The sequence below is a fragment of the Gracilinanus agilis genome, chromosome 3 (assembly GCF_016433145.1).
Source record: "Gracilinanus agilis isolate LMUSP501 chromosome 3, AgileGrace, whole genome shotgun sequence".
Classification (NCBI taxonomy): domain Eukaryota; kingdom Metazoa; phylum Chordata; class Mammalia; order Didelphimorphia; family Didelphidae; genus Gracilinanus; species Gracilinanus agilis.
Genome location: NC_058132.1, coordinates 54901241 through 54928508, shown reverse-complemented (window position 1 = coordinate 54928508; position 27268 = coordinate 54901241). Strand labels below are relative to the sequence as shown.

The 27268-nt window shown below is 49.7% G+C and overlaps 1 protein-coding gene across 1 annotated transcript in view; it reads left to right on the top strand.

The window, feature by feature from the left end:
* Positions 1-16666, top strand: part of IFFO2 (intermediate filament family orphan 2) — a gene marked incomplete at its 5' end in the record, with an annotated part of 56611 nt that extends 39945 nt beyond the window's left edge. The window contains 8 exons of the mRNA XM_044668701.1: positions 2485-2545; positions 3322-3417; positions 5408-5548; positions 7618-7757; positions 12008-12128; positions 13260-13352; positions 14930-15060; positions 15977-16666. Of these exons, the coding sequence (XP_044524636.1) occupies positions 2485-2545; positions 3322-3417; positions 5408-5548; positions 7618-7757; positions 12008-12128; positions 13260-13352; positions 14930-15060; positions 15977-16082 (889 nt within the window). The remainder of the gene's footprint in view (positions 1-2484; positions 2546-3321; positions 3418-5407; positions 5549-7617; positions 7758-12007; positions 12129-13259; positions 13353-14929; positions 15061-15976) is intronic.
* Between the last annotated feature and the right edge of the window lie 10602 nt (positions 16667-27268).

Below are 27268 nucleotides of genomic sequence, written 5' to 3'. Positions count from 1 at the left end.
TCTCCCTTGGTGACTTCAGAAAGCAGATGTCCCCAGACGGTTTCCCAAGAGGAGAGGGACTGGGCCAGAAGGAGGAGGGATGATTCAGCTCTAGAGCTGAGATGATCGGGCTTCCCTTTTTATCTTTCCCCTCTCCTTACCCCAAATTGGGCAAGATGTTGGCTCGATGCCCTCCAAGGCCCCTTCTACTCTCACTCCTTGAGAGAATTACTCCGGGTTTGTGGGCCCCCTCCCAAGGGCTGCTCTGAACCACGCAGAGATCCCAGAATTAGTGGACACACAACCTGCCTTCTAGACCTAGAGCTGTCCCTGTCTTACTAGCTGTGTTGGGTAAGTCATCTCCTCTCCCTAGGCCTTAGTTCTTCATTTCCTTTTCCTCTGGACAGTGACAGGGCTGGATCAGGTTATGTCTAAGGTCTCCAGATGCCACTATTTCCTAAACCCTGGCTTGAGCCTTCTCATGAGAGGACATTCTCTTTCCTCCTCCCCATCAGAGCCATTTCTTCAATCCAACTCGGACATTCTCCATGCTAAGGTCCTTTCTACTCTCTCAAAAGCTCCATCTCCAACGTCCCTTTCAGCGCTGACATTCCATGGTCTAAGGCTCTTCCCAGCTCTCACATTCTGTGTCCTGAGTTTCCTTAAGACCGTATGGGCTGCCAACTTCTATTCCAGGCCCCTTTAGTCTCGGGCCCTGACAGCTCCCTCCTGGCCAGAGCTCTGATAGAGATATAGACGGAGACACACTGGCCTGCATCCCTGGCTCTGGCTCCCTCCACTGTGGGAGGAAAGGAGGAATTTTCCTCTTTCTGTGTGTATGCAAACATTTGTTTCCAAAAAGCCAATGACGTGACCGAATCTTCCCAGGCTTGCCCATTCCTTTCCTTTGTCCTATTTTTAACCCTCCCCAGTGACGACTTCAAAAGAGAGAAAGGGTAGGAGAGAGACAGAGGGGGAAGAGAAGGAGAGAGAGAGAGAAATAGGGAGAAGAGAGTGAAGGAGAGAGAAGAGAGAGAGAGACGAGGAGAGAGAGGGAGAGAGAAAGGGAGGGAGGGATGGGGGAGGGGGAGAGAGAGAAGGGGAGAGAGAGGGAGAGAGAAAGGAGAGAGGGAGGAGAGGGAGAGGAGGAGAGGGAAAGAGGGAGAGACAGGAGAGAGAGAAGAGCACAAGCGTGTAGTAGTGGAGGGAAATGTAGACTGGCTGTGGTTCTCTGTTTTGCTCCCTCACTAGACATAGCCTGGGGGTGCTGGTATATTAGCAAAAAACCAGCCCCGTGATCAGGCTCCTTCAATGAGGCCAGGCCCCCCGGTAGCCACTCCAGTTTGGGGAGGCCCCGTAGAGGTCCCTGGGTTCGAGTCCCTCAGAACTCTCCCATCCCAGGCTCTGCAGAGGAATTTCTCCTCCAAGAAAGGCCTGCCAGGGCTCCTACGCCTGCAGGGGCTGGACTCTGCCAATGTAATTGTACCCCTTGGGTTTCTGGCTTCTTCTCTGAAGTCCATAATAGCAGCTCCAGCTTCTATATGGGGCTATGGCTCACAAAACACTTGGGAGTGCCATTGTGCTAAGCCCTTTATATCCCTCAAGGGTTTGCTTCTCCCAGAAGCTGAACAATCTGCCTGAGGTCACCCAGCTGGGAACTGACCCAGACTCCAGTCTTCTGGACCTGGATTCAGAGTTCTTTCCACTAAGCCCAGAAGAGGGGGCAGCTTTGGTAGCTCAGTGATAGAGTGCCAGGCCCAAGTCTGGAGGTCCTGGGTTCAAATTTGACCTCAAACACTTCCTGGCTCGGTGACCCTGCGCATATCACTTAAGCCCGATTGGCTAGGTTCTGCAGGTGTCTCCATCCTCTCTTTTCTAGAGCTAGAAAATCATGGCCCAGAGAGACAACAAGACTCGCTGGTGTCATACGATAAATAAGAGATAGAAATAAGATTGTTTTCCTTTTTATTTTTTTATTTTCAGTAAAATGTATTTTTTAGTAAAAGTATTTTTTTTTAAACCCTTACCTTCTGTCTTGGAGTCAGTACTGTGTATTGGCTCCAAGGTAGAAGAGTGATAAGGGTAGGCAATGGGGGTCAAGTGACTTGCCCAGGGTCACACAGCTGGGAAGTGTCTGAGGCCAGATTTGAACCCAGGACCTCCCGTCTCTAGACCTGGCTCTCAATCCACTGAGCTACCCAGCTGCCCCCTAAAAGTATTTATTTTTAGTAAAAAAAATTACTAAAAGTAAAAATACTTTTAGTATTTTTCCATGGTTACATGATTTGTATTCTCTCCCTCCCTTTCTACCTCCCTGCTCCCAGAGCTGACAAGCAATTCCACTGGATTTTCAGCACTGCCCCACCACCTCTCAGCTTTGTTCCCCTAGAGTCAGAAATGGAGATTCCCATCCACCTTTGATCCCCAACTCTGCCCTGATAATAATCACAATAATAACGGGAGTGATCATGATAATAACCCAGAGATATTCCTTGTCTCTTTCAGATGGGAGGAGGAGCTGGCCAAACGCATGAACCTAGAGACCATGGTGGAAACGCTCCAGGAGGTAAGAGCCCCAAGAAGCACCCCAAAAATGACAGGGGCGGTGTCCCCCCATGGGCAAGGAGGAACATGAGCAGAGAACTGCACCCACTCATTAGAGCAGTGGTTCCCAAACTTTTTTGGCCTACCGCCCCCTTTCCAGAAAAAATATGACTTAGCCCCCTGGAAATTAATTTTTTTAAATCTTAATAGCAATGAATAGGAAAGATAAATGCACCTGTGGCCATCACCGCCCTCCCGGATCGCTGCAGCACCCACCAGGGGCTGGTGGCGCCCACTCGCATCAGACCCACATTCGAATGCCCGGAAAGGCCGTGGCACTGTAAAAAATACTCCTGGGTGGGAGTCAGATGGTTAAACAAATGACTTCCCCTCTCTGACCCTTTGCGTCCTCATCCGTAAAGAGACCAGGCCATTCCGACTCACGTAGCCAGTCCAGGAAGCCTTTAAGTGACCCAACGAGAAAGAAGCTGACCGCTCACTTAGACCACACACCCAAACAGGCTTACTTTCTCTGATGATCCTCGTGTTTCTTCCCTTGCCAGATGCCTGAAGAAGGCCCTACGCTGTTGTAGGATTGTAGAATGTATTCTTGTTCTGGCTGGGCCCACGTTGGAGGGGGGGCTCATTCCCCAAACCCCCAGGGCCCGGGGGGCTGGTTCGCTGTTCCTTCCGGCTGGCTCTGCTCCCCGCCACTGGTCAGAGCCTCTTTAATTAATCTAAATTTCTCCTTCCCCTTTGCCTCCCCTCCTTCACTCGCCACCCCTGACTGGATCCCAGGCTGCTCAAGAAGCTGAGGCTATCCAGGAGGAGATGAACGAGAAGATCGAGCGGCTGAAGGCTGAGCTGGTGGTGTTTAAAGGGCTCATGAGTGATGTAAGTGCTCCTCTGTTCTGGGTGGCATGACCTCCCTCCCCCCACATCGTGCAGGCGGCTTCATTCACCACCAGGGTCAGACTGTCCGTCTGTCCGGCCCGGTCGTGGGCGCTGCTTCGTAGTTAGTCCCCTGGCTGCGTTTGACATGAGACGGATGCATCGGAGGCCATTCGTTCACCCTGCCCTCCCCTTCCTGCCCCCTCAGCCTGCCCCATCCTCCCTCCCTCCATGGCTCTCCCTTTCCTCCTTGGTCTGTGTAGAGATGCATTCATCTGCTGCTTAACCCATGGCCTCGAGGGCTCCTTTGGATGGAGTGGTGGATTGGGGTATTTTCAGCTGGTGCGCCACAGGCCGAGGGGCCTGTGGGTGTCGTTATGGTCTGAGTCACTGTCCTCCCGCCGGGGAAGAGGAAGGGGAGAGCTCCCAGATCTGGCCCTCCCTCTCTTCTCACCCCTCCTGACTTTAAACCCTCTTCTGCCCCTTTTTAAAACTGGGCAATAACATTCTTTGGCTGGAACTCTGACTTGAGTCCCCTGAAAGGCTATACGGGGCCCACCTGGGGACAAGGAACGGTCCTAGGTATGGAGAGTTATTTCAGGAAGGACCTTCCTCTCCCAGGCCAAGAGAGACCTTTTTTCTGTCCCCTGACCTCTGACCACCCTGTTGGCGTTCAATCTGGGTCTAGGTAGGACACAAGCTTTATTTTTTAAAAAGTCCCATGCTTTTCTCTGAACTAGGGAACACAGAAAGTTTAAAAGACACCAAATCCCTTCCCTCCTAGAGCTTACTGTCAAGGGGAAGAATAAGCCACAAATAGAGAAAACACAGCCTAGATCATTGATGCCTTAGAAGAGGGCATGATAAACTGCCATGGAGATCTGAGAGGGGAGCTCTTGACTGACCAGGAAGGCTCTCTGGAGGAGGCGGCGTTTGAATTGGACTTTAAAGGATTGGCAGAAAATCAAAAAGAGAAGAATTGAGAGGGCAGGAATATTGGGGGATATTATGAGCAAAGGTATAGGGGCTTCTACTATGGAGGAGAAGGGCGAGATTGCCTTATCCGCTGCCCAAGGAGCAGGAAGATACATTAGATACATTGCCTCCTCCAGGCTTCTTGCTTCTCCTTCTGGAGAACCTTCTGAGTAAAAGGAAACCCCTTTCCTGTTCCTAAGCAGAGAAGTCTCGTGGTTCCCCTCCTGCTAGGTTCCCAAATTCCCTTTCTCCAGGGACGGGCGGGACAGCCCTGTTGGGGAGAGCCAGTCCCACCAAAGGCCAGTGAAATGGGCAGCCGAGGAAGGTCGGGGTGAATTGGCTCTGCTTAGCCGAGTGGACAGTGACCCTGATGAAGGCTTCCCTGGCGGGGATGGAGCCTAGGCTCTGGGGTCTCTCTCCCAACGTGCCTTCTCTGCCTCTCTTGGATGAATCCCCCATTGAGGGATGTTTGTGGATGGGGGCAGAGCCTCAGGCCTCAGGGTGGGGATGGCGGGGCAACAAGTCCCCGTCCGCAGTTTCTCATCCCTCTTCCTGGGGCCAGCCTTGGCGGGTGGGAAGAGTGGCAATCTTTCAACAGGTCTGGATTCTTCTTGTTCTTTTTTTTTTTTTTTTTTTTCAATTAACACAACTCACAGTCTGTGTAGAGCATCTACCAGTCTTTAGCCAGGGCTGCAGCCCTTTGGCTGAGAAATCTTAAGCCCTGCAGGCCTGTCTTGGGAGAGGGTGGGAGGACTGAAGCCAGTTATAACTCCAATGCCAGGCCACAAGACAGTGTTTCCAGGGACTCTTGTGAAAGCTCATCCCTCCCTCTTTGGAAGAATTGAAACTTTCCCCCAGGATCTGGGGGGGATCATCCTGCCCTGGTCCCAAGGACCTCCCTTGCCTCCTCTTCACCCACCTGCTAGGCTGGGACAGGGGTTCTGTGAGGCACCCTGCCATTCTCTGGTGCTGCCCCCCGCCCCCAACTCATGTAACCCCCATACTGTCCTCCCTGCAGCCCATGACTGACCTGGACACAAAGATCCAAGAGAAGGCCATGAAGGTGGACATGGATATCTGCCGGCGAATCGATATCACGGCCAAGCTGTGCGATGTCGCACAGCAGCGGAACTCAGAAGACGTGTCCAAGATCTTCCAGGTGAACAGGGCCTCCCCGCCTCGCCACTCACCCCTCACTTGCCCCTGCCACTGGCCAGTCCTGGCCCCAGCCCAGCTCCTGAAAGTAGGACCCTAGAGCCAGAGCTGGCAGGAACCTTAGAGGCCATCTGCACTGGCCCTCCTCATTTTACAGATGAGGAAACTGAGTCCCAGAGAGAGGGGAAGTGACTTAGGACCCTAGAGCCAGAGCTGGTAGCCACCTCAGAGGCCATCTGCACCGACCCTCCTCATTTTATAGATGAGGAAACTGAGTCTAGAGAAGGAGAATGACTTCATTAGAGAGAAAAAAAACGGACCTAGATGGCTCAGTGGCAAATCTGGGTCTTGACTTGAAGCTCTCAGAATCACGATAAAGTCGTAGAACTGGAAGAGACCTCAGGACATCTTGGCCAGTGTGTGGAAGAACAAAAGTTCCCCCTTTAATTCTTGGGGCCCTTTACTCTTCTCCCCCTTTCCCTGAGAGGTAGTGTTTTAGTATCCTTAAAAGTCTCCTCCAGTTTTTCTTTGCCTCCATCACAAATTTTGTTGTTTTTCCAAGCCCAGCCTCCTCTGGTGAAGAGGGATGATTTCAGATTATAGAGTCAGAGATTTTAAAGCCGGAAAGGTCATCTAGTCTGGTGGTCATCGAGTCTGAGCCAATTATTTTCCTGAGGCCCAGAGAGGGGAAATAACTGAAGGTCATAAATTTAAAGCTGGTAGAGTCCTTGCTGGTTATCTAGTCCAATGCTCTCATTTTACAGAGGAGTAAACTGAGGCCCAAAATGGAAAAGTGATTTAGGATCATAGATTAAGTGCAGGAAGGAGCTTTAGGCAAGTCCATGGTCACAAGGATCGTAAGCATTTGAACCCACTGTAAATCGGCTTCCTTTGCTCTGTGTCCCACTGTTTCGAGGCTGCCTGGTTAGTAGCAAGGCTGGGACCCAGATCCAGGGCTCCTGACTTCAGTTTACGCTTGGCTTCTCAGCCCAGGCATCCTTATTCCACTTAGTATTATTTGCTGCCTGATAACTGAGCCGCTGTGGTTGGTTTCCAAAGCTGGGTCCTTGTCCTGCCACTCAGGGACTTGGACCCCAGAGGTCTAGGGTCAGGCATGGGTGAGCTAGTGAGAAAAACTCAAGTTGGAAAGAAGAATCTTTTGTCTTTAATCCATTTTTTCCCCTCCCCGACCAAGAGTAGCTCCACACCCAAGTGACCTAACTCCAACACTAATACTTGTATATGTCTGTGCATGTGAGTGAGAGACAGACAGACAGAGACAGACAGACAGACAGAGACAGACAGAGACAGAGACAGAGACAGAGGCAGAGATGAAGGCGGATGGCTTTTGGGCAGTCCCAGACTGCCGGACAGCCCGTGTCCTCCTCACAGCTTACTACCATTTGGGAGAAGCTGCTCTTTTTTGGTGTGGGCAATCTTAGTCTGGCTTTTGCTTGGTTCTGGGGGGAAAGGATGTGCTATTGCTTAAAGTGTGTCACTGTGGACTTTGGGAAGGGGGTGTTGAGGATATAATTGCTGGAGAAGCGTAGTCCCCTCCCCACCAGTCCAGTAGCCCGGGGAAGGGACTTGAAGGAGTAACGGCCAGCTCCTCTGTTCCTGTGTGAGCTCTGTGTTTGTGCATGCTTGTCAGAGGGCCCCAGGACACATGGAGTGCCTTTTCTCTGTGGGTTCTGGTTCTGGATCTCTCCTGGCCTGGCTTTCACCTGGCATCTCCCTCCTGCTGTTCCCCGTAAGGAAAGTAGCCTCAGGTCCCCGCCAAAGAGAGCTCTCCTGTGGTCAGTGAGCCTCAGAGAGAGGGTAGGTCGGAGGCTCTGGGGAGGACCCTTCTGCCATGGTGGCCTTCCTGCCCCTCACGCTGTTTGCTAACGTCCGCCCGCTTTGTAGTGAGCTCTTACCGCTTGGCCCGGCCGTGGCTGGCCTCAACCGCTTTTCATCCATTGCCCCGTAGCGGGAGCAGCCCCCTTCTCCCCCCTTTCCTGGTCTTCCTCACCCCTTCTCTGGACTCAGAGCCCCCCAGTCACCCCTCTCCTCTCGCTTCCTTCCCTGCTTCAGGTGGCATCCAAGAAGAAGGACCGCAAGATCGCCACAGACGACGACGTGTCTGAGCAGGATGGGGAGGTCACCAGGTTGTCGGACGATGAGGTCAGCTCCATGAACATCACGGACGAAATGAAGCGAATGTTCAACCAGCTGTGAGTATTTGTGGGAGGCACTTGGGGTATACTAAAAAGGATCTTGGCTCTGGAGTCAGGACCTGGGTTCAAATTCCACCTCAGATGCTTCCTCCAGTGTGACCTTGTTTGGATTCTTTCATTTCCCTGGGACTCAGTTTCCTCCTTTGCCAAGTGAGGGGATGGGGCCAGGTGGTCCCTAATAGCTCCAAAAAGCTGTGATCCGCTGAAATCCCAATGCCATCGCTTCTGAGCTGCCTAATCAGCAGCAGACCACTGCCTGAGCCTTTGTTTCCTCATCTCTAAAATGGGGGATGATGATGCTTCGGTTATCTCCTCCCTCCACTGTAGTGAAGGAGGCCTTTTGGGGACCTTAAAAACTATAGAAATGTGAACTCCAGGATTGTTGTTTGCTTTTTAGGGAAGTGCCAGGGTGTGTTGGTTTTCAGGTTAGGAGGACTCTCACTAACTGCCCCAAGCCTCAGTTTTCTCCTCTGTAAAATGAGAGATATGGAATAGACCAGAGCAATCTTAACATTTTTTGTGTTCTGGACTTCCCTGGCAGGACCTCTTCTCAGAAGGATATTTTTAGATGATTAAAATAAAATACAGAAGATTACAAAGGAAGGCAGGCCCTAATAATGAAATAGCATTTACATGAAATATTTTTATAAATAAATTAAATTATATAGCATTAAAGAAAGTTTATGGACATCCAGGGAAAGACTATTGGGACCCAGATGGTCTCTGAAGTCTCATCTAACTCTAGATCTAAGATCCTATGAGATACAAATTATGTAGAAAGCAATGGAAGAAAGGACAGGGAGGGAGATTCCTAAACAAGTGAGGAGTTCCAGACAGACTTTTGTAGACTTGAAGAGTGCTAGAGAAAGACAGACAGACAGGGGGACAAAGAGGGATAGAGAGAGACAGAGGGAGGGAGGAGGGGAAGGGCAGAGTCAGAGAAGGGGGGTGGTGCGGGGAGAGACAGTGGCAGAAAGAGGGGAAAGAATCATCATAGAGAAGGGAGAGAAAGAGAAAAGGGAAGGAGGGAGACAGGAGAAAGAGAGGTGAGGGAGAGAAAGAGAGAGAGACAAAGAGAAGACAGGGAAAGAGAAAGAGAAAGGAGAGAGGGAGGAGGAGTAGAGCCGAAGAGAAGGAGAAGAGATGGAGGAGAAGAGAAAGGAGGAGAGGAGAGAAAGAGAGACAGTCCGTTTATCTCTTGTCCGTATCGTCTCATTGTGGACCCCAAGGTGCCTGGCTCTTTTTCTCTTGGCATGACAAGGATGCCATTGGATGCCCTCCTGACTGTCCATCTTTTCTTTCTCTGGGACATGCATGATTATTCAGAGTGATCGTTATGATGGCCGCTCTCCAGCTCTTCCCCTGCCCTGGAATCTCGGGGAAAGGAAGTGGACAGTCTGGAAGGAGGGGGCGAGGAAGTGCTCGTGCCCCAGGGGAGAGGAGTGTTTTCCGGCCTGGCCCTGGGATTGTCCTCAGAAGACTGTTTCTGATGACTTAATGCATCCCCCAAAAGGCTGGATTGTTCAGGAGCAGGCCAGGGCTTCTAAGGGCAAAGGTGGTGACCCCAGTGGGCGTTGCATTTATGGGCTGTCCTGGCCTTTGGAGCAGACCCCACTGTGCCATCTGTGCAGTGGGAGCCGCTTGCCCAGTGGGGAAGGCGAAGGAGGTCTGTTCCCCACCCCCCACCCCCCATGGCTGACCAGGGCTAGAGGCAAAGTGGGAGCAGAAGTGGCACGTCCAGAGATGGGGGCCATGGCAGGCCCCCCCGTCCGCTGTGCCTGGCCAGCCTCATCAGCGCCCCCTCCACAGTGCCCCCAGTTTCCTTTCCAGCCGGGGTCCCACCTTCTCCCTTCTCCATCCCCACGGCTGTGTGTGGAGTTTCCGTCTGGCCTGAATGTGCCCAAGACTGATCTCCCTTTCTTCCCCTTCACACTGAGCAGGATGGAGGAAGGTGACTTGATGCTGATTCCCTGTCGAGCGCTCTATCCTCTGTTCCACCGAGCTGCCCCAGAGGCAGGGAGACCTGAGTTCAAATCCAGCCTCAGATGCTTATTTATCAGCTGTGGGACCCTGAGCAAGTCATTTCACTTGTCAGCCTTAGTTTCCTTAACTATAAATGGGAATTAGAACAGCACCTCCCTCCCACAGCTGTTGTGGGGATCAAATGAGATAATATGAGTAAAATGCTGACACATGGTAGGTGCTTAATACATGTTTATATCCTTCCCTAAGTGACTAGTGATGCTGCAGGAAGATTTGAGGCCAGGCACTGCCAGGCTCGAAGGCTGGCACATTCTTACCCACTAGGCCTTGCTTCTCCAGCTTTCTGGCCATCCAGGTTCCCTTCAGCTCTGTTCTAGACAGAACACAGACGCACCCCTTCATGTGGATGTCAGTCATCTCTGGCATTTGAGGCTCTCCCCACGGGCTGCCTCCTCCTTGTGGCTCTCAGGAGCCCCAGAGTGGCATTGTGTCAGAGCTGGAAGGAGACCCCTCCTCGGAAGGGCCAAGACCCAGAGCCCAGGCTAGACCCCGGCGTCCTGGCTGGCTCTGAGCCGCCATGTACATTCTCCGTCTGCCGGGGTCCTTGGCTGGCTTCCCTGCTCCTCCTTACTTGGAAGGCCGGCTGCTCGGGGAGGGGCAGGGCAGGAACGAGTCAAACTTCTTATAAACAATGGCGGGCCCCTTGGCTCCGGGTTGTGGCCCTTCACTCCGAGGCCAGGTGGGCTGCCCACTTCCCAGGGCAAGTTCCGCCCGGGTGCCAGGCTCTGAATACCCAGCAGAACACTTGTTTTGTTCTGATTAAAATCAGTTGGTTCGGTTCCCAACCAGACACTGCCTATGGGGGAAAGGGCCAGGCTTGGGAACCCCGGAAATGTGTGGGGGAGGGAGGCCAGGCCACCCACTCGCCCTGGCCCCCTTCTGGCTGAACTCCAGCCCCCTGCCCAGGTCCTTGAACAACTCCCCTTCCCAGCCCTGGCTTCACTGAGTGCAGAGGCGCCCACAGAGGAGGGCAGGGACCCAGGCTGGAGAGTGGGGATTCTGCCCGGCCCCAGAGCAGAGACCCCCAGGCTCCCCCTGGTTCCCTTCTCTCCCCTGGAGCCGGCTCAGCCTCTCTCTCCTCCAGGCCCTTGTCCCTGTATTTACAGAGACACCTGGAGGCACAGCTGGGAATGGCTCTTGAGCAATCTTGAAGTCTAGAACTTGGGCCCCTCCGCTGTGGGAGCACTTTTCCCAGCCTCCCAGGGGCCTGCTTCCTACTAAGCTGGGGAAAGAAGCCCTGCCCTGTCCTTGAGCCCGTGCCAATGGAATATTTCCTGATACTCTTTGGGAGGCAGTGAAAGAGCACTGGGAGCCCTGAGAGCTAGCCCTGGCTCTGCCACCACTTTTCTGGGGGTGCTTCTGGCATGGGCATGGTACCCCCAAAACTATAGAAATGTTTCAGGCAAACTCCTTTGCTCCCTTCTCTCCTTGGAACTCCTAACCCCAAACATCAGATAACTCCTCTAAGAGCCTGAGAGGATTATCCTCCTTGGATCATCCTTTAGATTTGAGATGGACAGAGACACACCTCCTCGATATCATCAAGTTGTGTCCTCTGTCCTCTGTTTATAGGAGGGTCACCCCCTACATCCCCCCCCCCAACACTTAGGAAAGTCACAGCTTCCATTTTCCTTCCCCGCCAAATGGAAGGGCTGGATTAGACCATCTCAGAGGCCTCTCCCAGCTCTGACACTCTCTGTTCTAAGTTCTCTTTCTGCTCAGACATTCCTGGTTCTAGAGCCTCTGCCAGCTCCAATGTTCTCTGCCTGTTCTCATTCTATGTTCCAAAGTTCCTGCTAGCAATAAAGTAAAATTCTGTGATTCTGTGAAGGGAAGGGGACAAGCGTTTATTAAGTATCTACTGAGTATTGGGCACATGCTAAGTGCTTTACAAATATCTCATTTGATCTTAGGTAGGTGTTATTATTGTCTCCATTTTACAGTGAGGTAACTGAGGTAAAGTGACTTGCCCAGATCACATAGCTAGTAACTATCTAAAGTTGGATTTGAACTCAGATCTTTCTGATTCCAGGTCCATTTCCATTGGACCGCCTCAGAAGGATTAAGGCTGGGGAGAATACCGTTAGTGTCTGGTCCCTGAAGTCTGTGGTCCCTGGCACTTTCCCAAGAAGTGGTGTTTCTCCTCGCTCACCCCCTCTCCTTCTGGTCTTGTTCCCACTCCTGCTTCCCTCTCCCCTCCACAGGAGAGAGACCTTTGACATTGATGATGACTGTGACAGCCTGACATGGGAAGAGAACGAAGACACTTTACTGCTCTGGGAGGACTTTACAAACTGCAATCCATCTATTGACCTGCAGGGAGAGGTGAGCAAGGGCCTGGGCCATCCCGGTCTTTTAAGCATCCTCCTTCAACCCAATCCCATCCTCCCCTTCGTCCCCTGCTATTTGAAGGCCAAAGCTCTGGGGGGCTCCTTCAAGGAAGCCAGATTGCGTGATCTCTGAGGACTCTGTCAGCTCTGAAATTCTGTGCCCTGAGGTTCCCTCTCAGCTCTGACATTCCATTGTCTAAGGGACCTCCCAGCTCTGATGTTCTATGTCCTCAGTCTTCTCTGATATTCTGGGTTCGTTAAACACCCCTTCCAGCTCTGATATTCTCTGTTCTAAGCTTCCTCCCAGCTCTGACATTCTCTGTTCTAAGGCTCCTCCCAACTCTGACATTCTGGGTTCTAAGCCCCTTTCCAGCTCTCACATTGTGTTCTAAGGCCCCTTCTAGCTCTGATGTTCTATGTCCTAAACCCCCTCTGATAGTTTAAAGCTCCCTTCCAGCTCTGACATTCTCTGTTCTAAGGTCCCTCCCAGCTCTGACATTCTCTGTTCTAAGGTCTCTCCCAGCTCTGACTTTCTCTATTCTAAGATTCCTCCCAGCTCTGACAATTCTGGTTCCTAAGGTTTCTCCTAGCTCTGATGTTCTATATCCTAAGCCTCCTCTGATAGTCTGGGTTCTAAAGCTCCCTCCCAGCTCTGACATTCTCTGTTCTAAAGGTTTCTCCTAGCTCTCACATTCTGGATTCTAAACCCCTACCCAGCTCTGATATTCTGGTTCTAAGCTCCCTTTTAGCTCTGACATTCTGGGCTCTAAGAGTTCTCCCAGCTCTGACATTCTGGGTTTTAAGAGTTCTCTCAGCTCTGATATTCTGGGTTCTAAGGTTTCTCCCAGCTTTGATATTCTGTGTTCCAAGCCCCCTTCTAGCTCTGCCATCCTGTGTTCTAAGACCCCTCTCAGTTTTGACATCTTCTTTTCTAGGATCTCTCCCAGCTCAGACATTCTGGGTTTTGAGGTCCCTTCCACCTCTCATAATTAGTCTATGTTCTAAGTTTCCTCCTAGTTCTCATGCTTTGTCTCATCACATGAATCACTGCTTTAAGACCCCATGGAGATCCCCAAGATCTGGCCCCCTACATAGCTAAGACTGCCTCTTGATTTTGTCTTTCCAGCAAGAAGAAAATTTGGGAAACTTGATTCATGAAACCGAATCCTTCTTTAAGACGAGAGACAAGGAATATCAAGAGACGATAGGCCAGATTGAGGTGAGGATTGGCAGAGAGCCCTCGGAAGAATGGTTTTGCCCCACTTTCCCCAGCGTGGGTGTATCATGAGTGGTCCTGTCCACTTGGGATCTGTTGTTGGCAGAGTTGCTGAGAAGGCTTAGGATCTGCCCTGGCGGGGTTAATAGTCTCTCCAGGGGTGAGATGGGAGAGGCAAATTAAAAAGACTCAGAGATGCCCACAGCAGCACATAACTGGGGTGAGCTGAGGCCACAAATAACTGAGAGAATGTAGAGTGGTAGTGAGCGAAGCTGGCTCGAGTTAGGCAGGGAAAGCTTCCTTGATAGAGGTGATAATTCATTACAGTGATAATCATTTATATGAGATCCAGGCCCAAAGCCAAAGAAGACCTCAGTTCAAGTCCTACCTCTGCCACCCACTCTGGCTGTGTGACCCTAGACTTCTCAAGACCCCCCAGAGCCCCCCTAAGACAATAAATGAAACATGAGTTGCTCATTATATTGGTAGAAGATATTTTCACACTAGGAAGCTCCCCAAATGGGTGAAAGGGAGATGGAACCTTTAAAGCTTCATGATATTGTGGGAGAAGGACTGGAATGGGACTCCCAAAACATGGGTTTAAGTTTCAATATTCCTGAGCTGTGTCCCTTCAACTCTCTCAATTTACCAATCAGGATTAATAATTTGGTCATCTGGAGGCAGCCGGGTGGTTTGGTGGATAGAGAGGCCTACAGATGGGAGGGTCCTGGGTTCAAATTTGGTCTCAGACACACTCCCTAGCTTTGTGACCCTGGTCAAGTCACTTAATCCCAGCTGTCTAGCCCTCTTCTGCCTTTGAACTGATACTTGGTACTGATTCTAAGATGGAAGGCAAGGGCTTAAAAATGAACAAATAAATAAAAACAGACTGGCCGTCTGCTTTGCAGGTTATTGGGAGAAAGCATTTGATAAACTATATGTGGATTTGGAGTCAAGAGACCTGAGTTTGGATCTTACCTCAGACCCTTTCTGGTTGTTAGATCACAGATTTATGTAAAGATCACAGAACTCTATAAAGGGGGAATAATAATAATCATAAATCATATTGGCCCTGCCTAGTTCACAGGGCTGTGAGAAAGTACTCAGGAAACCTTAGGGTGCTCTAATAAAATGTGCTTGTTGAAAGGCTCTTTTCTTGTGCACAGTCTTCTTTGAGCCTCCCCACAATCTCTATCTCAAGGCTTCAGGGACATTTGGAAGGAGAGGAGGAGGCGCATGGACGGGCAGAGATGATGGGGAAGACTTCTAATTAGGGCAGTTGTTGTCGCTAGTAGGGCTGGGTAGAATGAAATGCGGTCCTGAGTGGCATCCTTAGCGTTGCTAAGCAACAGCTTCCCCATCCCTCCCTGTTCCGCTACACAGGCAGCATCCAGAGAGCAGAATGGTGGAGGCATCAGCAGAGGGAGGCGTACTGAGAGGAGCCGGGCTTTGGAGGGGCCAGGCCTTTGGCGTTAGTGTTTCTAAGGATAGAGAGAAGGGGAGGAGGTGGTGTCAGAGATCTCCCCTCTGCCCCCCCCAAAGAAAAGTAAAATCAAATGTGTGTGCGTGTTTAATTCTAGCTGGAGCTGGCTACAGCCAAGAGCGACATGAACCGCCATTTACATGAGTACATGGAGATGTGTAGTATGAAGAGAGGCCTGGACGTTCAGATGGAGACCTGCCGGCGGCTCATCAAGGGCTCTGCAGACAGGTACTAGAGTAGGGCCATTCTGGGGACCCCACCAGCCACACAGACACCCCCTCCTCCTTCAGAGGCACTGCCTCCCTTGCTCACCTTGGCATCATCCCCTTCACCAGGCTGGAGGGGGGACCCTGTGTGAGGAGGGATTACTTTGCAGCCAGAGCTGGCCAGAAATGGGACCGAAGGCTGCCTGGGAGTGAGCTCCTCGTCCATTGGGGGGGGGGGGTCTTCCTAGAGCTGATGGCTGCTTATAGCTACTCCCAGAGCTGGGTCCCAGATGAGGGATGCTCGGGGCAGAGGACAATGAGATCATTGCCTCCATGTACTGTGTAGCCTCAGAGGACTGAACCAGGGTGGTGGATGAAAGTGACAAAATAGGAAACTTAGTGACTTCCATCCGAGTGAGATCTGTCCCAAAGGAATGGGCTCTTTTAAGAGGTGGGTGCTCCTGGGGCAGCTGGGTGGCTCAGAGGATTGAGAGTCAGGCCTAGAGATAGGAGGTCCTAGGTTCAAATGGCCTCAGACACTTCCCAGCTGTGTGACCTTGGGCAAGTCACTGAACCTCTGTTGCCTAGCCCTTATTGCTCTAATGCTTTGGTATTATTTCACAGTATTGATTCTACAAAGGTAGGGATTAAAAAAGGCCAAAAAAGGGAAGTGGTGGCTCCCCTTTGCATGGGAGGTCTAGGCAGATGCTGGAAGGCCAGGTTGGGGGCATGACATGGGGGGCAGCTCTCCAATTCCATGTAATTCTTTGTTAAGACCCTCTAGCTAAAATATGGACATGTTAGAGGTGTGCCTGCCTGCTCTTCCACCTGTGGGAACTTAGCTTCCTTTGAGCTTTAAATGCTGTGAGCCCAAGGCTGGCCCCCCTCCCCAGGCTCCAGACTGCAGCCTGACTCTCACCTTCTCCCTTCTGTCCCAGGAACTCTCCATCCCCCAGCTCCATGGCCAGCAGCGACTCAGGAAGCACAGATGAAATCCAGGACGACTTTGAGAGAGAAAACGATGTGGAGCCGATGGTCAGCTGATGAACCTTGGGGAGAGGGTGCCTGGAGATCTGGGGGGAGAGCAGGACCTCCTCCCCACCCCAGGAGAGCTGGGGGAACTGGGACCGGGGAAAGGACTTCTGACACTCTCCCTCCCCTCCTGGGGCTTCTGCGGACTGCTGCTTCCCACCGCCACCCACCACCCACTGCCCGCCACCTTCCTCCACCCACCCACCCACCCACCTGAGGATTGGTGCTGTCAATTTCTATTCTACACTACAAATGCGAACTCTGTCCAGAGATACGGTGTTAATTGTGCCTTTCCCCTTAAGCTGAGCCGCTTAAAGAACTCTTCCGAACTGGTGTTTTTATATTCAATTATCAGATGGGGGCAGAGGGCCCCTGGATGGCAGAGATGGAGTTTTATACCCTCCCACTTGCTGCGCCGATTGGCAGTACTCCTTGCCTGCTGTGTCCTGCCCTACCCTGCCCCACTGGCCCCTGACCACTCCGGGAGGAAGGGAATCTCCCAGATACTTTTCATGGAAGAAAAGCTTTGTGCTGCCAATGTTGGGGGGGGGGGAGGAGGAAGAGAGGGGAAGGATGCCTTCACTCCTTAATTTTTTTCTCAGCCCAAATAATAATAAAGTGAAAAGACAAAGGGATGGGGGAAGGGGGGAAGGGAAGGATTGACACTGTGTTCAAACTACTATGCAAAAAAAAAAAAAAAAGAGCTCGACTTATTTATATATAAAATATATAAATATTTCCTGCCCCCTGCCCCCTACCCCTACCTTAAGCTTTTCTCTGGACTGGGGAGAGAGGCTGAGGGCAATCTCTCCAACCACTCCAAAGGGTTAGCTGTGACTTTGCTTCCAGGGATGCTGAATTTAGCTGTGTGACCCTAGATGAGTCCTTTCCCTTCCCTGGACCTCAGTTTGCTACCCAGGAAAATAAGGAGTTGGGGAGATGGTGAATTCAGCAATGTTGAAAGTCCTTTTTAGTCCTAGGATTGCACAACTGAAAAGAATTGAGACACTGAGGATTGTGGGATGGTGTCCCTAGGGTCAGGGCAGAGCAAGATGGGGACTGTGGTTCTGACTCTATTGAGGCTGAGCCTCTCCCAAAGAGTACTGTGGGTGGGAATGGGTAGAATTGCCCTTCCTCCTGCCAGGGTCTCTGTGAGAAGGCAAGGGTCAGTGGTGTCACTTGAGTACATTTCCTGGCTCTTTGTTGTCCCGTTGGTTATTTGCCATTGAGATCTCTTCACCCTGACAAAGATCATGGTGCCATCTTGCTTGGCCACCCCTGGGTTGGCTGTAGCCATGAATAGAAGTTATCAGCAGGGGAGGTCGTCAGAGTGGAGGCCAGTGAGGCACGTGAGGGCCTTGGTGCAGCAGGTGACGGAGAGGCCATTTGGGGAACCTCTCTTGCATGTTTAGCCCACTACCATTTGTACTATGAAGTCTCTGCACTGATATTGCCTGACGGACTGACGTGGGGAGTTGGTATGAGTCAATGAGATGGCATTTCCCTGATAGCCAGGGGTTGGGAGTTGTACCAAAATGTATTTGGTCCCCCAGCCCCTTGCCAGCCCCCCAAGTTGACTTAAAAGTGTCTAGTACCATTGGGAGTGGACTTTTATTTTGACTCATGAGCTCCCCCTGGAGGACCAAGGAGCCACGGGCACCCTGGGCCTAGCCTAGCTTTTTCAAGGTGGTGAGGGATGGTGGACGGGGCACAGTTCCCCTCCTCCTTATCCCAAGGTAGGAGGCCAGACCTAGCTCTAATTGAGCTAGCTGTTCTAACATGTCTTCCAAGGGTCCAGCTGCCCCTTCCCGCCATATTCCTACTCTCGGGGACCAGAGGGAACGCTCTGGAAACCACCTCATTCCCCAGAGTGGCTTTTTTTATTCTAGTTATTTTTTGTTGTGGTTTACCTGTATATAATATACATATAGGTTAGAGAGAGAAAGTGTGTGTGACTGTTTCTAATTTATCAGACCTCAGTGGCCTTTGTTATCTCTTCTGTTGTTGGGGAGACATCAGGCAGTTGGATTCCTCGGGTTTCAGTTGGCCAAGAGGTGCCAAGGCTCATCCCAACCCCCACTGCTCTGACTAGCCAAAGCCATCCCTGATTGTGAGCCTTTTAGGAACAGGCTTGGCAGGGAATGGGGCGAGCAGGACCCTCCTCATCTCCACTTACTCTCTCTCTTTGTTTTTAGGCAACAGGGTTCAAACACACATCCTAGATGGAGCCATCCGTTCTATTTTAATTTTAACCAAAGGGTGATAGCCCTGTGGGCTTCGACCTCAGCTGCTATGAAGAACTTTCCATTCCCCCTTGTCTGGGAGATATCTGGTATCTAGTCTCTTCCTGTGTACTGTTCCTTTCTCCCCCCTCCCCCAAGGTTTATGTATCCCCAAGACCAGTGGGATCTGGTTGGCCTTTGGCGAGCCTTCAGAGGGTCTCTCCCCAGCTTCCCTTTCCCTTTTCCTTCCCCTTACCATTCGGTAAGAAAAGAGTCAGGCGGGGTGGCTGCTGTCCACTCTTTGACCTATATGGCACGCTGTGTCCCATAGTCTATAGAAAGAGCCTCCTGTCTGGGCAATATATTCTGGGTGATGGGAAGATGACATATTGTTAGAGTTAAGACCGATAGGGTAAGTGTTGGAGGGTAACTCGTTGCCATGGTGACTGGTGTCTGGTTGTATTCTTTCGATTTTTCTCAGCCCCAGGTGGTTTCTTTCTGTGGGTCCTGTGGGGTGGTGAGTAATTGGGTTAAGAGGAGCCTTCTTGCCAGGCCGTCTTTGCCCATAGCTAATCCCCTACACTGGCTTCTGGTTGGAAGGGAAGGACCAGAGATGGCCCTTGCATGGCAGACAGGGGACCCTCTGGGAGTGAGGGGACCCCGGCCTCTTTCTTGGAGCCCCTAACACATCTGGTTTCTGGGTCTTGGCCTGACTGAAGAATCGCTTCGAATGGTTGCTAGCCGGTAGCTTTCCAGGAATTGCCCTTCCACCCCCGACAACCCACCACTGTTTGGGCCAACACTGGGACTGCCTAGTCCTTCCTTTGTAAAGTTGTAAATACTTTCTTGTTTTTCTATTTCTAGGAACAGCGTCATATTGATGCTGATATTTTAGAGGGGTTCCTACACACACCTCTTTCCCTCCCTCACTTTTTTGGGGTTTTGGTGGCAGGGGTGGTGGGAAGAGAGAAAGTAGGGTGTTTGGGGTTGGTTTTTTTTTTTTTTTTTGGCTTAATGGCCAGAAGGCCAGACATATTTATACATACATGCTGAAGAAGTTGGGGTGCAGGGCAGGGCTGCTGGGGGGAAGGGAAGCCGGGGCAGAATTCTCATGGGGAAAATCCTTATGTTTTCTATTGGCCACTTTTCCCCCCAAAGTGTTCAGAGATCCAGGCAGGGGGGGACTCTATGTGTGCGTGTGTGCGCGTCTGTGTTCTTCTATCATGAGCTCCCAAACTCAGCGAAAGCTCAGTGAATGGAAATAGTGAACCGAGGTGGTTTGAGGTGGGCGGTGGGGAGGAAGGCAAAGAAAAAAGAGGAGGCAACTTCAACTAAATATATAATCTATTTATGAAACAAGAGACCTACTCATCTATTTTTACAAAGGGAAAGGTTTTGAATGTGTGGGTTAGCGCTGAGCTCTGGTTTGTACAGGGCTGTCTGCAGGGAGAAATGGGGTGTGTTTGCTGGTTTTCATCTTCTCTGCCCTCTCTTATGTCCCCCAATCCTTCTCTCCCTCCCATGGGCCAACGAGGGGAACGTCCGGAATAGGGAGTGTTGGCCTGGGAGCCGGGAATCCCCACCCTGCCACTAGTTGGCTGGGTGACCTTGTTCAAGGCAGTCCAGGTCTCCTTTTCTCCATATAGTGATCATGTTCGGGGCCAGATGAGGTGAGATATATCTTGAAGGCCTCTTGCCCCTTCTTAGGCCTAGGATTCAATGATTCCCATCTAGTCTCATAAGGATAAGTTAAATGTCAGGGGCAGCTGGGTGGCTTAGTGGATAGAGAGCCAGGCCTAGAGACAGAAGATCTTCCTGAGTCCAAATGTGGCCTCAGACACTTCCTAGCTGTGTGACCCTGGCCAAGTCACTTAACTCCCATGGCCTAGCCCTTACCGATTTTCTGCCTTGGAACAGATACACAGTATTGATTCTAAGGTGGAAGGTTAAGGGTTAAAGAAAAAATTGTCCCATCTAGGGGGCTATCAAGATCCATTTCCAAATCAGTCATTTTTTAGAAAGATCAGCTTTGTCTCCAGAGTCCCCACTGACCCCTCCTTCTACCCCCCCCAGGTCCTGACCCAAGGGGTCATTGGGTCCCAAGCTCTAGACAGCCTTAGGGAGAGGTCCTACCCTAAACATTCTACTTCAGAATTCCTGGCTAGGCAGGATGCAAGGCAGTGCTCATGTCTTGTTCCCTGGCATCCCCTTCCCCACTTGCCTCTGGGTCAGGCCTGAAAGTTGACTTGTCTCCATTTTAAGGAGAAGTCTCTGGAGGCAAGGGAAGGTTTTCCCCTAACTCCAGATTTGGGTGGAGGGGAGTAGGAAGATAGGCAGCAGCACTATCAGCTTCCTCTAGGCTGAAGAAGAAGGGTTCTGGCCCAAGCTGGGAAATGGGGAACAGTGGGGAAAAGGAGTAACACTGTGGAAGGACGGGAGGCAGAGTATAGGAGGGGGGGGGTCTAGGTTATTAAAGGCAGATCTAAGTTTGAAAAGAATAAAACTCAAGCAAGGAATTTTCTATAGTGGGATAGCATAGGCTGAAGGGGCAATTGGGCTCACATTTCGGAAAGAGCAAGCCTAGGGCCTGGGTCTGTGTGTATTTGCTGTCTTCTTATTGGAAGAGAACAGAGCCTGAACAGGTAAGGAGATTCTTGCACCTTCTGGCCCCTCAAAAAAGAGAAAAATAGGATTGATCCCCCCTGCTCCTATCCCTGTGTGGTCTGTAGTGTTGGAACCCAGTGGTGTTTAAATATAGCTCTAAACCATAGCCCCAAAGGAATATTTATTTAAAGAGACATTGTTGGGTGGGACTTGGGGTTTCCCTCCAACTCCCTCCCCACCACAGCCGTCCTTCCCCCATGGGGTCCTTGAGTGTCCTGGTTTGTTTTTATTTTATTTTCTATTCATCCAAACAAACTACTGACCCCATCGAAAACCAGCCTGTTTATTGTTGTAAATAATTGTGCCCTTTATATTCTGTATATTAGCTTCTTTTAAATAAAGTGAAATGTCTTAGAACTGGTGATGTCCTTTGATTGTTTTGGCCTAGAGGCCTGCTGGGAAGGGCTGCCCGTAGTCAACATGTCAGTACCTTCTTATTCAGTTCAATCTAATAAATCCAAGTCAATAAACACTTTTTTTTTTTAAACCCTTGCCATCTGTCTTAGAATTGATACTGAGAATTGGTTCCAAGGCAGATGAGTGGTACGGGCTAGGCAATGGAGTTTAAGTGGCTTGCCCAGAGTCATTCAGCTAGGAATCATCTGAGGCTAAATTTGAACCCAGGGCCTCCTGTGTCCAGGTCTGGTTCTCTCTCTTCACGGAACATAAACATTAAGCACTCAATATGTGCCAGGCACTGGGCGGATCACTGGGGATAACAAAGAAAAGCCCCTAAACCAGAATCTCACACAGTTTAATGGGGGAGACAACACGTACCAACAGGCTACATAGGGGGAAGAAGGGGTGAAGGGAGAATAAATAGCACCTACTATGTGCCAGGCACTGTGCTACGGAGAAAGGACAAAGACCCAGCTCTTAAGTTGCTCTCAGGGTGAAAATAGCTAGAGATAGGCTCAGGCGATGGGCCAGGGGCTAGCATAGGCCTTGGGGATACAAAGTTATATGAAACAATCCTGGTGGGCGCAAAGAGCTCACATGTATGTGGAGCCAGAGGCAGCTCGCTGTAGAGAAAAGAGAGCTAGAGTTAAAGCCCAGAAAGATCCCCGGGGTTCCAGGAGCCCAGTGAATCTGGGCTCTCCTCCCTACAAGGACTGTTGCTTCTAGGGTCTGCCCCAGGGCCCGCCTGGCACGCTGGGGACCTTCTGAAAGTCTTTCATCCCAGGAAGAACTTGGATTCAAATCCCCTCTCTGGCATTAGATGGCTTTGGGACCCTGAGCCAGCCACTTGAGTGTTTGATGCCTCAGGCAGTCACCAAAGTCTTCCCTCCAAGATCTCACCTAACCACCCAACTGGAAATGACTATGATCTCCACTCCCTCACCTCCACCAAAACCTAATTTAAAGAAAAAATTATTTGCTTACCAATGAAAACAAATTTCTACATAAGTTTCCCCACACCTCTTTCTATGATATTTTCCTCTGTTGGGAGCTTCCTGAGGGCAGCTAGATAGCATAGTGGATAGAGTGATGGACCTGGAGGGAAAAAGACTCCTCTTCCTGACTTTAAATCTAGCCTCGGACATTTACTAGCTGTGTGACCCTGGACGAGGCATTTAATCCTCTTTGCCTCAGTTTCTTCATCTGTAAAAAGAAACAAGCTGGAGAAGGAAATGGCAAAATTATTCCAAAATCCCTAATGGGGTCATGAAGAGTTGGACACAACTGAAAAATATCTAATTTTTGTATCTCTCTCCCCTTCCCCCTTCTCCTTCTCTGTGTCCCTTTCTATCGCCATATCTCCACTCTTCTCTCTCTGACTCCCTTTCTGTTGTCTTGTGTGTGTATGCATGAGTACTCGTGTCTTTGTCTCACTTCCTGTTTTTTTTCCTACTCTTCTATCCCTAGAACATAGAAAGTGCTAAATTTGGAGCCAGGGCCTGGGTTCGAATCCCATCTTTGCTGTTTTCTGCCTGTGTGAACATGGGCAAGCCATTTAGCCTGGCTGGGCCTCAATTTACTCATATGTGAAATAAGGGAGTTGGCCTCCATGGTCTTTCTGCCTCTGAAAGCTTTGTGCCCTTTGGCTATGCCATCACCACCAAATTATGCCACCTTTAAGGTCCTGAGCTTCCCTGTTCTGATCCTATCATAGGATCGTAGATCTGCAGCTGGTAGGGATGACCTACAAGTCAAGTCCAACCCACTCATTTTACAGATGAGGAAATTGAGGCCAAGTGACTTGCCTAGTGTCAAACAGCAAGTACCTGAGGCAGAGTTTGAACCAGGATATTCCTGCCTTCAAATCTCATGGCCTAACCATTATACAGTATTGCCTATTCTTTGTTCTTAATGTGACTCCCCCCAAGTTACACTGCTTCCTTACACATCCTTCAGTTACTCACTGCTCTCCCAGCCTATCACCCTGGCTCTGGCCTCATTTTCCTCCCTTCATAAGTCACTGTCTTCCTCATTCTCATGCTTTCCTTTTCATCCTTCTATTAGCCACATTCACCCTGCTAATCCTCAGCCGTGGATCCCCTCTCCTCTTCCTCTCAGCCTCAATTCCCTTCCATCTACCTTCTCAACTTCTAAGTCAGAGTGCTACTGTACAAGACCCACAACCATGCTGGTTTGACCCAAGACAAATCCTTATCTTCTCTCCTCAGACAGGCCCTCTTGGCTGCATGGGAAACCTTTTATTTATCTGTTTGATTCCTAATTAAACCACCCAAGGGAGCGCTTTTTAAACCTTCGCCTCTCTAGCCCACACTCCTACTCCAACCTCTTCTCCGAGTACATGAACCCATTCCCTACTTTGTTGAGAAGGTCAAGGCTATCCACCCTGACTTCCTCCTTCCTCCTCTCCCAAGCCAAATCTTTCCACCTCCTCTCTTTCTTGGATCCAGTTTCTGAGGAATAAGTGGCCATCCTCTTTGTATGGTTAACTCTGCTATTCTCACCCTCAGTATCTCATCTCTTCCTATTTCAGGAATTTGCCTTGTGTGATGCATTCTCTTTCCCATCTCCCCTCATCCCTTTCTTCTTCCTTCTTTCCTTTCTCCTCTGATCTTCAATTTTTCTTCTCCTCTTCTCTTCTCCTCCTTTTTGATTTCTAAACATTCTTAAATCTCCTCTAGCCTTGAAAACAACCTACCAGAACCTTCTTTTGACCCTATTTTCTCCTTAAAATCCTGTATCTCAGAGGCAGCTAGGTGGTTTAGTAGATGGAGAGCCAGGTCTAGGGATGGGAGGTCCTAGGTTTAAATCTGTCCTCACACACTTCCTAGCTGTGTGAGCCTGGGCAAGTCACTTGACCCCCATTGCCTACCCTTTACCACTCTTCTGCCTTGGAGCCAATACAAAGTATTGATGCTAGACAGAACCTAAGAGTTAAAAAAAAATATCCTGTGTCTACTCTTTTTCATCTAACACTTGTAGGAAGGATCTCTTTGCTACCTGCACAGATCACCACCTCTTCCTCTTCCTCACCATGTATGTAATCAATGAAGCTGTGATTTCATATGTGGGTAGTCCCTCCAACCTGTCCATGCCTGACAACCTACTCTGCTATTCACACCCATGTTTTCCCTTCATCTAAGCATGGGTGTCCTTCTCCTAAGCTTTGTCAGGAGCCCTCTTCTCTCTCTTGGTCACCTTAATCTGATTCCATGAGTGTGATTATCTTCTCATGATTGCAGACTGCTAAACCTTTACCTGTAACTTTTGTCTCTTCCCCTGAACTCCACTGCTGTATCTTCCAAGTGCCCTCTGGACCGTTCTCCCTGACTCTTCTGCCAAAACCACACTGGACTTTTCTAGAATGGAGCTCATCCTATCTTTCCAAGCTTGTGTCCTCCTCTGTAAAACCAGGGGGCTGACTACAGAGCGAAGTAAGGAGAGCGTTCTACACAATAATTATTCCAATGTCAAGGAAAAAAGTTCACTAAGGGGAAATTGAACTCTGGAGTAATGGAAAAACCAATGAAGGCACTGGAGAAGAGTTGGCAAACATACAGCCTCCCTCATGGCAAAAGGTGGAGCCTATTAGGATAGAATATTATATGAAATCACACTAGCCAATGTTTGTACTTAACTGTTTTTTCTTTGTCACAAGGGAGAGTAGTATTGAAGGTGCAATGAGAAATGGCGGTAAAGATGAAATGTATCAACAAAATGATTTTAAAAATATGGAGGATGTTGGCCTAGTTGACTTTTAAGGTCCCTTCTCATTTTATCAATCAATCAACATACCTTCATTTTTTTTTTAACTCTTACCTTCTGTCTTAGTATCAGTTCCAAGAGGGAAGATCAGCAAGGGCTAGGCAATCAAGGTTAAGTGACTTGCTCATGTCATAGGGCTAGGAAGTATCTGAAGTCACATTTGAAAACAGGTCTCCAGGCCTGGTGCTCTATCCATCGTCATTTATTGAGCTTTTTCTATGTGCCTGCCAGACAAAGACAACGACAAAGACATTTTCTGCCTGTTCTCAAAGTACTTATTATATTTACTTGTCTTACTAAGGGTAATATAATATAGTTCACAATAATGTCGTAGTAACATAATATAGTTCCAGAAATTCACAGCAAATGCAAGACTTTTACAAAACAAAACAAAAAAAACATACACACAGAGTAAAGGGGAATAAAGGGGTACTGACAATCCAGGGAATCAGGAAGGAGGCTTTTTGTTTTGAGCTTTGGAGGGGTCTAAGTGATTTCAGAGGCAAATGTGAAGAATATGCATTTCAGATATGAATGACAGTCTGTGCAAAGGCATGGAGTTAGTCAGTGGGCATTAAAACATTTAAACACATAAACATTTGCCAGGCAGTGGGGTTAAGCATAGGGGATACAAAGACAAGCAAATGACAGTTCCTGTTTTCAAAGAGCTCATAGTCTAATCATAACTGCTATGTACTTTAAGTAAAAACAAGATATGGATAAGACAAAAATGGAGATTGAGGCAGAAGATGAAATGTTGTGTACAAAGAATGGCAAAATCTACCATCCCCTTCTGCCCATGGCACCACTATCCTCCCAGACCCTCCTAGGCTAATCACATTTCATATTTTCCTCTTTTTAATTCCCATATCCAATTGCTAAGATTGATGAATTCTCTGTTTATAGCATCTTTTGTGCCCATTCCCTTCTTTCTTCTGGTCATCATCTATAGTCTCTTTCCTTTTCCCAATCCAGCAGCCAAAAAACGAAAACAACAACCACCACCAAAAAAAAAAACCAAAAACAAAAACCCTTCCTTCTGAACACAGGTGGGAGCCAGTTTCTTATTACCAACAGATTAAAATGGCCAGGCCTCCCTAGCAGTGGATGCTAAGTCCTTGAATATCTTTAGGGGAAGAGGTCTTAAAGGTATAGCCAGGATTTGGATAAAGGAGGTATTTAATTAATATTTATTTTAACTGACTAAGGCAGTCAGTTACACTGGGAATTGGGCATGGTCACTTGCTAGATATATCTAGATTCTTAAGTCTGGGCTGTAGCCTGAGCCATTCAGGCCAAGCCCCCAGGGGGAGAGGGAACTATAGGTCTTAAAGGAAATGTGGGGCAGGTAGGTGGCAAGGTAGATGCCTCAGCCACTCACTAGCTGTATGACCCTGGGCAAGTCACTTAACCCTGTTTGCCCATCTGTAAAAGAGGAGCTGGAGAAGGAAATGGTAAACCACTCCAGCGTCTTTGCCAAGAAAATCCCAAATGGCGTCATGAAGGGTCGGACACGATGGAAATGACGGAACAACAAAGGAAATGGGCAAGAGGGTCAGAAGGGACCGGTCGGGAGGCAGGGGGATGGTCACAATTCCTTTTAGGGGAGGGTCAAAGTCCTTGCTAATCCCAATACTTTTCCAAGCCACACCACAAGGGCAGGATCTCTTGGCACGTCAAGGGCCGAACAAGGAGGAGCAACGTCTAGAATCTTCCTCAAGCCTAGGCCCCCAGCACCTCCGCACTCCAGCCCGGTTCTAGGATCCAGACTCGCTTCCTCTCTCGCACGTGGGAACCCCCAGCCTTCCCATTGGTCTTCATTGCACTCCTCCCGACCCTAAGGCGGCCGCCCCACAAATGGAGCTTCTGATTGGTTCGAAGGCTTCACATACCGTTTTGATTGGGCAGCAGTGTTCACTCCTACTCTTCGCTCTGCTCCCACTCTCGAGGTGGGGCTGAACCATGAGAAGGAAAGGGAGGGGTGTAGCACAGGGTTTTGAGGAGTTCTTTTGAGTGTAACCATGTTATTAGGAACCACAGGGGAAAAGTCCGAGATATTCCATGTTCGTCTTCACTTATGAGTCAGAATGACAGGGAAGGTTGGGTGCTGGTAGACTGGAGTTAATGATC